Below are 13,754 nucleotides of genomic sequence, written 5' to 3' on the forward strand. Positions count from 1 at the left end.
TTGCTCACCAAATGGTTGTCCCTCGATAACAAGTAACAGAATATAACAAATGGTTTTGCAAGTTGTATGTTTTTGCACATGTTACTCTGTTTGTGTGGTTTTCCTACAATACAACTCTTATTGAGCCAGTCTCATCAGTTAGAGAAGCCTCTTGCAACAGCAGTGTTTTTTCGTTCTTTAAAACGGTTTGTCTGGGACCTTGTAAATTAAGCCTACCATGGACATTCACCTGCTGATTGATATCACCTGTCACGGATTCAACTGTGGACATTCCAGGTTTATAATTCCTAGGAGTGTTCTCCTCAATTTTCTGTTCCTCAATGTCGAATGAGACCTCTTTGCTCTCGGCGTTCTCTAATCTCGTTCTTTTATTTATATGCATCTTGTCTTCCTGTGTCCATGTATTCCGTTTTAATTGATAGCTGGAAATTTTTTACAGGTGAAGACGACTGGGCGACAGCTTTATATTTGTGATGCTTTTCTGGTGAGAAGCACACTGCCCTGAAGGTTTTCTCTTTTGTCTGCAGTTGCATGTGGAAGTATGGATTATTTCTTTGGCTTGTCTTCATTGGTGATAACAAATACACATATTCTATGAGTTGACCACCTAGAGTGTCAATATAGGTTGTTTTAGTTTATATTGAATATATTACACCAAGCTTAGGAGCAAAATATCAATTTTACAGTTTACGGCAAAGGGAACACTGCTAGAAGTTTTTGAATTCATAACTCTATTAATAACATCTTTAACGCCAAATTTGAATTATAAAAATTAAACTTGTAGTATTTAGCACTAACTTGTCGTCAAATTTTGTATACGCGCAGCAGAGTGGGGTTTGAAGTTTACATTTGTCTAATAAATTTCATTTTTGAAAGTGTCAATTGTACAGGAGGACCAATTTAGAGTGCCCACTAAGACTGCTTACTAGCTTTGAGAAAATAAAAAAGTGTAAATGCACTTACCATCAGTAGCGATTTGATCCACCTTCGAATCTTCATGTTGTGCCATGTTCACCTTCTTTTCCTGAGACATCGCTACAAAACATTGAAAGGATTTACAAATTTACGACAATTTAATATGTAACATGTAAAAATATATATGCATAAGTTTAAAGACAAAGCTATTTGATGCAGTATGTTTAGCAAGTCCGTTCAATCGTTCTTCTTCTTTTAATCTGTATTTTAATATTTCTGACTTTTTTATACTCCATAATCTGTCATATGTGACTGGTTCCATTACAAGAGAAGACAGGTTGCGAACACGGCTGATCGCTACATATGTCACTCCTAAAGATGATTCCCTTTTACCAATGTCTATCCAAGCGTTTTGCAGAGTCATACCCTGACTCTTATGAATTGTCAATGCCCATGCCAGTCTTAAAGGTATCTGTTGCCTTTCGTGTACTGAATTACCCGTAGTTACAGTAGCTGTTATTGGTGGAATAGGAACACATGATGGCTGGTCTGAAAATATGGGGCCTGTCTAGTGGTCAAATTTTACCACAACAGCAATAGGCAAATCGGGAGGTTGATAGTTTAGTGCATAAATGATATCTAAAACTGTTCCTGTAGATCCATTACATAAACCAACCGATGGCCACAGATTCATTGTAAGCATAACACAAGCGCCTTTACAGATGAGTGACATTGGCTGCAATCCAAGCATGTCTTGAGAACTTACATGTTTTACCTTCTCACTAGAGTGTCTGGCATGTAATTATTGCCACTGGCATATTTAACTGGAAAATTAAATGAGACTTACCTGTAAGTTGAAGTTTGATTGAGATTCTATCACATGACTTTGGCAAGGGGATCACATGAGATAGCACTGCGCCTGCGCCCAATCACTCTTTATAACAACTTCGTCACGTTGAAGCCACCTCAATACCCCACAAATAACATAAAGTGCAAGGGCTGAGAGATACGATGTTAATATGGTTTAAATAGGGTGGGCATGTAATCCCCCTGCCAAAGTCATGTGATAGAATCTCAATCAAACTTCAACTTACAGGTAAGTTTCCAACGACAAAATTGTCAGGCTGGCTACGCCACTGCATGATCATATAAAGGGCAAGCTGCCCCTGCTGCCCTCATGAACAAAGGGCAGGGGGGACAGCTGCCCCCGTGGTTTCGGCACCCCTGGATCCAACACTTACTTTGGGACTCTGATAATGGTTCTGAAGCAATACTACTGCCTAAATTTAAGTGTGTTTGACACAATGAATTTCTCTTAATATGTTGTTGGCATTCACTATTTGGACTTACATCAAGCACAATATCATAGTGTACTTCTTTTTTATGTTGAATGTAATTGCCCCATTATTCTCTGGGCATGAACCATATAAGTTAGATTTTGAAAATTTATTCCATTTTAATTCACAACCAACTTTAGTATAAACATAAATATCTGTGCTAAGCAAAGAATTAGCTGCTAAAATTTCAACATCAGCTCCTCACACTGTTTCAATAGCCATTGCACTCTGGGCAAGATACATATCTAAGGACATGCTCATGTGTGGGATTATTATTATTATTATTAATGAATTTTTATACAGGAATAAACACTTCAGTATGAGATAAACTACTTACTGCTATCAATGTGTGTCCTGTTCATCCAAAAATACTATATCAGATCACTATTTATAATTATGGTAGAAGTTTCTAAAAAGTTAAAAGTATAAAAATCCTAGTTAAAATATAGAACATATATATATATACTTGTACAAGTAATCACATAATTTTAGATAAAAGAGTTTTAAAACTAAGAAAGGTGTTCTGCTTCCCAATCTCACACGGCAGTTTATTATTATAAAGCTTTGCGCCATAGAAATAAAATCCCCTTCTTTCAAACTCCAATTTCACTTTGGGTTATGAAATGAGAATGTCATGATTCCTGGTATCCCTACTGTGTTCATTTAGTTTAAAATATTCATTAAAAATTTCACAGTTCATATTCTCAAGACATCGACGCAAAAAGAGGCAGTTTTTAATTCAAATGGCCTTTCCGATTTCGCACTGTGTCACCTCAGAGTTACCGATGATGTGGGTTGCTCTGGTTGAGATGGATGCCAACCTTTTGGACTTTGTGGAATTACGACACGCATGTAATTGACAACCATATGTTACAACTGGAACGATCATCGTGGAGTATATCAGCTCCGCTACAGATTTGGTCAAAAAAGGTCGAATTTTTGACATAAGCTTCAGGTATTGAGTAGCTTTCTTGTACTTATAATCGAAGTCCTCATTCATCGAAAGTGATGTGTCAGTAATATTTCCAAGATATTTATATTGCTTCACGACATTGATTGGTTCGTTGCGGTATCGAAGTAGAAGGCCATTATCTGCTTTAAAAAGTCGACGAGCAGTCCCAAGGAGCATTGCTTCTGTTTTTCCTTCCCTCAGATTTAGTAATAATTCATTCCCATAACAATAGGTTGAGATATTCTCAAGATCCTCATTTAGTAACTTCCTGATGAGCAAGAAAACATATAATATCATCAGCGTATTGGATTACTTGAGAATGACGTAGATGCTCTTCAAAATCATTAAAGAATAAGTTGAACAATAGTGGCCCTAAAATCGTTCCTTGAGGAACTCCACTGAAAAGCGGTTTCTCCTGAGATAATGAACTGTTAACATCTACAATTTGCATTCTCTGGAATAAATAACTTGAAAACCAGTCCAACTCACCACCTTGAATCCCATATGCAGCCATTTTGGTGAGAAGATTTCCATGGTTAATGGTATCAAAAGCACACCTCAGGTCAAGGAAAACAGCACCTACTAACTTCCCCTTCTCCTGCTGCTTGACAAATCTTGTCACAGACTAGTATTGCTGCCATTTCGGTAGATCGTTTTGACCTAAAGCCAAATTGATTATTCGAGAGTAGGTAATTGTTTTCAAGATATGATGATAGCTGCACATGGACAGCTTTTTCCAGAATTTTGGATACTGCAGGCAATATGGAAATCGGGCGATAGTTCTTAAGAGACAATGTCAGGCCAGATTTGTAGATTGGGACTACTCTTGGTTGTTTCCATACAGTGGGCACATTGCTAGTTTGAAAGGAGAGGTTGATGATGTGACATAATAGTTTTGAAATAACCTCTGCAGAATCTTTCAGTAGTGAAGGTGGTAGATTGTCCAAGCCAGAAGCTTTTGATCTCTTTAGTGCTTTTAGTTGATTCCTCACAAAAGTCACAGAAACATCATGGAAACAGAATATCTTATCAGTTCGATTTACAGGGACTGATATGTTTCCCCATATGAAATCCCGAAGTGGCATGGATTTCCGTTTTAAATTCTGAACAACAGAAGCAAACCAGTCACTAAATACTGTTGCAATTTCTTGGTTGTTCAGGGTGTTTTAAGTTGATGATTTGGTTTTAACTGGAAAGATAGCCTTTATCGTTTTCCAAATTATTGATAAAAACAAAATATTATCAAAACATCAATATGGGTTTAGGAAAAATAGATCGACAGAACATGCATTAATTGATTTTATTGATAAAATTACCAAAGCAATTGATGAAGGAAAATACTCAATGGTATTTTCCTTGATTTGTCAAAGGCATTTGATACAATTGATCACAGAATTCTGATAAAGAAATTGGAACATTATGGTATAAGGGGAGTGGCCAAAGAATGGTTTGAAAATTATTTACGAAATAGAAAACAAATATAATGGAGTACAATCTGATGAAATGACTATTTTAAGCGGTGTCCCACAGGGATCAGTGTTGGGTCCTTTACTGTTTATTTTATACATAAATGATATTTAAAACTGTAGTGAACTGATTTCCATTGTTTTATTTGCTGATGATACAAACATTCTTTATAGTCATACATGTCTTAAAAAGTTGAATAAAATTATTCAAAATGAAATGAATAAAATTACAGATTGGTTGAATGCCAATAAGCTATCTATAAACACTGAAAAAACGAAATTTATTCTTTTTAGATCAAAAAATAAGAAACTTAATGGTTCGATAAACATTTCGATCAATAATAACAATATAAGACAAGTAAAAAATATCACATTTCTAGGAATTGTTCTTGACCAATTTCTGACATGGTGTAATGACTTGGATTTGATTAGGAAAAAAATTATCAAATGTGCGGCAATTATTTCCAGGACTCTACATTTTACAAACCTAAATTCCTTAAAGCTAATACATTATGCTTTGGTCTATCCATATCTAACTTATGGTAATTTAATCTGGGGTAACACTTATAAATCACGTCTTCAAAGGTTAGTGAATATTCAAAAAAAGATTGTCAGATTAATGACTTTCAAATCTTATTTCGATCAATCAAAACCAATTTTTAATGACTTACAAATACTCAATTTATATAAAATAAATTATTATTTAACAAGTTTATTCATGATCCGGTATTTTCATCTACAGAATCTACCAGAAGTATTCATAAACTATTTTTTGACAAATAAGCAAATTCACAATCATAACACAAGAAATTCTTCATTGCTACACAAAAAGAATAATAAAACAAACTATACCAAACATACCCTTGCCAATAAAGGCATAGAAGTATGGAATAATCTTCCCACAAAATATAAAAAACCTAGGTCTTATGCTTCCTTCAAATCAATAATTAAAAAGTACTTTTTACAACTAGATTTAACAATATAACACGTTTTTGTAAATATAATTATGTATGTATATGTATGCGTGTATGTATGTGTGTGTATGTATGTGTGTATATGTATGTATATATATGTATATATGTATGTATATATATGTATATATGTATTATATGGATTATAGATAGTGTATGTATGTGTGTGTATATGTATATATATATATGTATCATACTTCTTAAATACTTCTTTTCCTTAATTATCTGAAAAACGCTCGAACTGACAAGAGCTTGTATTTATTGATATAGCTTAATTAATAAACCTAGGGGCCTAAAGCAAAAGCCATGTGGTTTCTAGTAGGCTCCTAGCCCATTTCTTGTATATATCTATTTTTTGCAAATGTCATATTTTTTTGTTTAGTTTTTGGGCGAAATAAATAAATAAAAAAAAAATTAAAATAATAAAATTTTTTAGACGAGAATTCATTATCATCGAGTTGATTCTTATGATGTCGTGATTTGGCATTACAAAGGAGATTGTTACATTGATTCCTCAGTCTTTTGTAATTCAATTGGTCTTCTTCATCATGAGTCTTTCGGAATTTTCGAAGTAATTTATCACGTTCATTCATTTTTGCTTTGATTTCAGGATCAAGTTAAGGACAAACACGACCTTTGACTTTTTTGGTGATGAATGGTGCATGGGTATCGAAAACCGTTCCAAGGATGTTATTGAATGCCTAAACACCTTCATTTATGTCGATGGTATTTAACACAGGCGTCCAATCTGCCTTCTCAAGATCACAAATGAAGTCATTCGGGTTAAATTTCGAAAATTCTCGACATTTAATCACTCTTGGTGGAAATTTTCGGTGATTTAATTTTCTCACACAGGCAACCATTTCATGATCACTGAAACTGGTTGATATTACATGCACTGTTTTTATGTTTTCTCTATTAGAGGCAAAAATATCAATGATGGAGAACGTTTCTCTAGCGATACGTGTAGGTTTGTCAACTAGCTGCATGAAACCGTGCAATGAAAGAATATCTTTAAATTCCTTGTTGTCAGCTTTATTACTAAAGTTAACGTTACAGTCCTCAAGAAGGATTACTTCTTCAGATATTTCATCCAATACATCATTAAGGTCGTTATTAAACGTTTTAGGGAGGTAGTTCGAGGTATCTGGCAGGCAGTATATCCAACATATAATGAAATTGTGACTACTCTGTACAATGATTTCAACCCAAATGCTTTTAATTGATTCCCTTTCCAGGTACTCTCGGCACTGCCATTTTATATTTTCCTGAATGTAAACAGATACACCGCCTCCTTTTCCTGCCTGTAATGTTAAATAAGTCAGAGCTGTCATTGTGATTAGTATGTCTGATAACGTTAAAATGTCGACAGGATGACAGTCAATAAAAGCACATAATGACTAAAGTTTGATTGTAAGCCTCTAATATTTTGATGGATAAATGACAGACCTCTTTGCTTGCATAAATCACCCAGTGCCTTGATAGAATAGTTTGGTCGAGGGCAGCTCTCGATATCGCCACAGGCTAGTAGTAACAAATGTAATAGATTTTGTCTCGAAAACAACAACCATTTCTCGATGACAGCCACATACTTGGGTAGACGTGAGTTGCTTTATTTGTATGGTAAGTATCCTCTGCTCCAAGAGTAACACTAAGCAGATTATAACAGATTTTCAATTTCTCGCATACGATTTATGATTTTTTGTCTAACCAAACTATTATGTATTTGTCAAACATTTATTGCAAAAGACAGAGCACAAAATAAACAGTTTACCATCACCATTTATATTGTATATTTCTGCTGGTTTCGCATTTTGAACTATTATTAGATGTTGAATTTTATGCTTGAAAATCAGGGGCAAACCAAGTCGAGAGCACATAAAGTTTTGAGAATTTTAAATCAGTGGAATGAAATGCAAGTAGTTGTCCAAAAAAGATGCCATTATTGAACAAAACGTTTAAAACATTTAAAAATACTTCAAAAAAAACAAGCAGTAATGAACTACAAACTATTGAACTACAAATATATGATACTACAAAACCAATCAAAATAAAGCAAGGAGCAGATACACTACAATTACAATCTTTATACTATATCCTAAAATAGCCTGTGTAGGATAAATTAAGGATAAACTAAGAAAATTAAATACAATACAGTCAACAAAGGTCTATCCACAGCCTGCCAACAGCGGCGAGGCAAAGATATAAATCGAACTACAAATGTATAAAGAACCTACAAAAAATAAAATGTTAACTCACCATTAGCAAACTGTATAACTCTGTGTTTCAACCAGTTCGCGAGCGGCCTAATTGTCTTGACCAGAAATGCCAATGATAAACTATTAAAGAAAATTTAAAAAATACAGTGCAGTCAAAGACAAAGTCTATTCAGTAACACAGCCTGCTGACATGAGTACAGGAGCCTTTAAATCCAAATCACACTTATTTAAAACAAACATATAAAACAAATATATAAGAAAGTCTTAAAACCAGATAAACTAAGAAACCATATATTTAAGTAATACTGACCTTTGCAATTTCTAATATCTTGATAAGCAAGACAATCCAAGGAACCAAAACATCAGAGAGTGAACAAACAACAAAGTCTGATCACCTTAATTTTATAAACAGCCTGTATTGCATTGTGGTAAATATTTAATGAAAATAATTGAGAATTTTGCAAGCTACATAAATTAGATCAAAAATAATATACATATGTTAATTAAGGTTGAAAATTCTGATGCTTTGGAAGTTCTCAATGAAGCAAACAAAGAACGATTGAAGTGGCAAGGAGAAGTGATGAATCTGTCCTCAGGCAATGGAATGGATGTCTGATGTTTTAAAAGAGATGGCCACCAGATGTCTAAATATCTATAAACTTCTGTGTGGTCTATTGGAAAGCATGATCTATCCAACAAAGAAGAACCCTGCCATTTGCTTGATTTATGGCATTGTGCTGTTTTTGTGATGCCATGATTTGAGCAAGAATCCAAAGGATTAATTCTGTGTTATTAATGGAAGGTCAAGCATCTGTAAATGTAAGTCACTCTAAATATTCCTTAGTGAATGATTGACAATAATTTGACCTGTTTGACCTTATTATCATGATTACTTACTCTCCTAACCCTACTCGCCATAACTCCTTACTAGCCACAAACGAAGCATGAAAGCCTAAAATAATGAAACCTAATTGAGTTTGTTTAAATGGTATCAAGTAATAGGACTCCTTGCACTTGACACCAGAAACCTTGGGTAAATAAGGCATGCTTTTAGCTATTTAAATGTGCTGTTATTCAGCATAGCGTGTTTTTAAATTCATTGAATAAAACATAACTTATTAGTACAACATAAGTAATTGTTTAAACCTAAATTGGGATTTTTTAAAGTGCGTATAAACCCAAAATGGGTTTTTGGTGATTCTGATAGAGCATAAAAAATTAGTTATTAAGTTCTACATTAGTTTTTTGCTTAGATTCTTAATTTCAGAGATACAAGCGCTCAAACATGCAAATTTGGCCGTTTTTGAAAAAAAAGTAGCGCGACCAAAATATAGCGAAGGGCCTGGATACTAGGAACTTATCTTTAACAACAACTAGGCTTTTGTATTGAAGACTACGGCTATCTTCAACAATTCTAAAAAAAAATGCCTAGGCGATGTGTTGTTTACGGCTGTGCTAACACAGCAGATACAAGCAATGGTATCTCTATATACGAGATACCGTTCTGGGGTGAAAACACGCCCATTGCAGCTAAACGAAGGGCAAAATGGATCAACTTCGTTCATCGGAAGCGAGACAAATGGATGCCAACACCTTCGTCAGTTGTGTGCTCACAACATTTTACTGAAGATTGCTTTCAGTTTGGTTCAGATGTGGTGAAGAAATACAAGACTCCCAGACTAAAACGGGATGAGCACGGAATTTGTGTGTATCCTACGATAGACACAAAATTAACCGGTGCAGAAGACAGTGAGCGCACGAAACACGCAAAGCAAAGGGTAAGCTGATATTTGGTATTACATTTTTAATATTCTCAGCGCTTTTTAGCTATTTAGTATTTCAAGCGTAACTTTGAATAATTAAGTTATGTGCGCATTATTCTGCATGTATATTGGCTGGTATAAAGGCTGTCTATATTGGCTGGTATAAAGTGAAATGCCAAGTTTCTACATAGACATAGTTTTCTATAGCATTGCTATTGGTAGTATTGGTATATATCGTGTACATATTGTCGAAGTAAATTTAATTTACAGTAATCAACATTAATTTGGATAGGCTATCAGTAAACCATCGAAGTTAGACGAAGAGGAAGCACCCACAACTTCATCAGATATTTTATCTGATGAACCAGGCCCCATGGAACAAGAAAGGATAGTAAGTCTGTCATAAAGTGTCATTTGTATCAGATTTCAGTAACCCCAGCACTGCGACAGGAAATTAATTAGAGATGCCTGTTAAATAAGGTGCTATTAGACTGTAATAGGACCTTATTGTATGAATTTTTGCTGAGTTATTGGTCATTAATTTATTGCAGCCAGCTGAAGAATTGGAGCATAGCCAGAATTGCAGTAGCTGTGAACTCCTGAAAAAGGAAAACAAAAGAATTCGCAGTTGCTGGCAAACATCAAAACAGAAACTAAGTGCTGTTAGAGAAGAATTACGTGCACTTAGAAGTGTAACAGGTGAGCAGTCTAATCACTATTATGTAATATAGATATTAAAATAAATTTATTTTATTATCTATGGTAATGTAATATACTTGTGTGTAATAAAATATATTTCCTTTTTCCCTGCTAATTGAAAAGACCCACCTTCATGATACAACTGGATGTATGTGATTCTAATCCAGGCATATGTATTCGAATAAATTCATGTAGGCATGTCAAATTTAAAATTTTTCCAAATGTTAGCTCGATCATGAATAGGAATTTAGGCTGTGTCAGCATGTGTGTCATACATCAATTGCAAATGGATGACAGTTGTATTGTGTCTTAAAATGTTAAATGGTACTGCAGAAATTCAAGCAAGTCAGAAGTGTTGGATTTAAATAAAGTATTTCAATAAATTTACAACAGGTGAAAGCAGCCATGCCCAAGTACTTGATGATGATATTGAAAGTGACAATGAGGAATGTAGTGTGTCTGAGGATGAAGCAGAGGAACCTTCAGATGAAGTATCTGAGGATGTAGAGATAGAAACAGAGACAACTGATACAGATACTGATGAAGATATAAATGTGCCTCCACGAAGGTATATAGACAAAAGTTAAAAAATTATTTTAGTATCCAGGGTTTAATATGTTTGTAAATTATTACATGTCCAAGGTGATGGCTGTGTAGTGTTATCACCAATGTTTTGAAAAGTCTTATCATGATCATAACCTTTCAGTGTGTTTTTTAAAAAGTGAAGTTGAGACTAATAATATGGCTGACAATTTCACATTTACTTTCTGTTGTCTTTAGTAACTCTGTGTAGTAGCAATGTATGGTGTATAATGCCCAAAATTTGCAGCAAAATACATGCCAAATAGTTGTTTACTTATTGTATTTCAGGATTCCTGCAAAGGAGTACAACCTTAGAACAGAGCCAAAGTTTATTGTGTTTTTCACACAGTTGTTGACTCTTTCATTTCTGCCGTGAATGCAAATGTGAGAACACACTGGTTGAAGTAAATGCACATGGAACAATGGCTGAGGTTACTACAATATGTGTCAAGCCTGGATGTGAAAAAAGAACAACATGGTTTAGTCAACCTAATTTTCCTGGAACAAAAATTGCAGCTGGTAACTTGTTGCTTAGTTTTGGAATTCTTGTCGCAGGTACATCAGCAACTAAAGTTTTCCGAGTGCTTCAGCACATGGGAATGACATGCGTTTCACTAACAACTTTCTTCAAATATCAACGAGTGAGTGTTATTTTGGTTTGATGTCTCACTGAGATATGGTTTATGAAACAATAGATGCCAGTTATATGAATGAATACAATAGTAATCACATGTTTGAAGTTAAGAAAACAGTGTTAATAACCACAACTGAGTGTATTATTTGTAGATGCAAAGGGTTATTTATATTGTTACCTGCAAATATGAATATATGAATGTTTTTTGTTTATAGGAAAAATTGTTCCCATCAATTTATTTGCACTGGAAAAGGTACCAGGCTGGATTAGTGGAGAAATTGAAAAAACGCGGGGAATTGGTGATTGCTGGGGATGGGCGACATGACAGTATGGGTCACAGTGCCAAGTACTGTGCCTATACTGTATTTTGTTGCACCATTCCATTCATAATTGATTTTGTCTTAGTACAGGTACAGTAATGTGTTTTATCAACATTTTCCAGTTGATGTAGCAACCATGCTAATGGCAACTGTGTATCTTTATTTCACTAGAGAAATGAAGTTGGCAGCAGCCCAGCTATGGAATATGCTGGTTTTTGCAGAAGTATGGAGTATCTGCTTGGTTTGGGTTTAGTGATTCAGACATTTGTTTCTGACAGGCATTCCACAATTGCCAAACATATGAGGGAAAAGTTGTCAAACATCACTCATTACTTTGATATTTGGCATCTCAAGAAAAGTAGGTTAAAATAGTCATCAACTCTGACCTTATAAGTTATACTGCAGTATATTGAGGATAATCTCCAATAGTTGAGGATAGTCTCCAACATTCCAAATTATGCCAATAAAAATGCAAAATTATTTTTTAAATGGGGAATTCTTTTTATTCCTTTTCCCTGTAGAAGTTACTAAGGTGCTAACAAAGTTGCAAAAGTGAGTGGATGCGAAGCAATAAGCGAGTGGATAAAACCTTGCACAAACCACCTGTACTGGAGTGCAAAAACAACACATGATGGAAATGGTGATGTTATTTGGGCAAAATTCTCATCATTTTTAAGTCATGTGGTCAACAAACATGAGAATCTGGACAATCCAGTGTTCAACAAATGTGGCCATAAAGATATCATTCAGCCACGCAAGTGGTTAGACAAAGGTACTGCAATGGAGAAACTAGAAATTAGAATTAATGTTAGTAAATTGAATAAGAATTAATGTTAGTAAACTGTGCACATATTCTGATATTCTGTAACACCTTGTGGTACAATCTTTGACAATCAATGTAATATACTATTTGGATAATAATAGTTGTCATTTTTTGCAGATTCCATTGCATATGAGAAAATGTGCTCAACCCTCTGAAATAAAAGATTAAAGAAAGGAATAATGAAAGCTTCCCCTATTGAACAAACTAGCTGCCTAGAGGGATTTCATTCTGTATTGAATCAATTTTCCCCCAAGATGATTGGTTACTCTTACAGGGGAATGTTTTGCAGGTATGTCTTGACAGATACACATGATGAACCTCCCCCAGGGTTAGGGTTGACAGAATGTGGTGTTCTATTTTTAAACATGTGATTGCAGTTATTCATTTTAACAAAAATCTTTCCCGGGAAAAAAGAACAAAGAATGCCATTGAGCAATATAGTGTGATTTACCCAAAATTCATGAATGGAGAAGCAGTTGTCAGAAAAGTTTCTGTGAAGCAAAACTTTGGTAAGTTTAAATTACTTTTTAATAATTCCCTTCTCTCCTCCCCCCCCCCCCAATCTGAATCCAACTACAATCACTGAGTATGATAACTGATTTATAATTTAACAATTGATAATAGATTATGTAGATGATATGTATCAAACCATGCTAGAGGCAATTGGAACAGAAGAACTGAAGGATGCAATTAATGAATTGATTGAGAAAACACCACCTCCCATGAATACAATGCTCAACAAACAACCACGGGAAGAGGCGATTGAAAAGAGGAAGAAAAGGGATAAAATGCAGCTTGTGGATATTCCACCAACAAACTCAGGTGTGTGAAACAGCCCATACAAAGCAGGGTACCTATGTACACTGTATGAAATATTTATATGCGAAACCAGTAATGCAATAATGGTTAATGTTGACAAATCTAAATATTTTATTATTATTTTAGTTCCTACCACTGCAACTGGCAAGAGTGCACCTTCAAAGGCAAGAAATTTGCCAAAGTGCAGACTGTGTAATCAGCCGATGAAAGGCCATAAGAATGTGTTAAATTGCCCACAAAACAAAAAAGATTAA

General features: G+C 34.6%; 1 protein-coding gene and 1 pseudogene across 1 annotated transcript; both read left to right on the forward strand.

Moving 5' to 3' along the window:
- The first annotated feature begins 9,284 nt into the window (after positions 1-9,284).
- LOC114536526 (THAP domain-containing protein 1-like) lies at positions 9,285-11,280 on the forward strand. Its single transcript, XM_028557870.1, has 5 exons — positions 9,285-9,638; positions 9,916-10,014; positions 10,175-10,322; positions 10,716-10,890; positions 11,193-11,280. Exons 1-5 carry the CDS (start codon positions 9,285-9,287, stop codon positions 11,278-11,280), a joined length of 864 nt encoding a protein of 287 aa, XP_028413671.1.
- Positions 11,281-11,311: 31 nt separating this feature from the next.
- On the forward strand, positions 11,312-13,754 carry LOC114536527 (annotated as a pseudogene).

Source organism: Dendronephthya gigantea, unplaced genomic scaffold (assembly GCF_004324835.1).
Source record: "Dendronephthya gigantea isolate DGI-Jeju-01 unplaced genomic scaffold, DenGig_1.0 000138F, whole genome shotgun sequence".
In the NCBI taxonomy this organism is placed as follows: Eukaryota; Metazoa; Cnidaria; class Anthozoa; order Malacalcyonacea; family Nephtheidae; genus Dendronephthya; species Dendronephthya gigantea.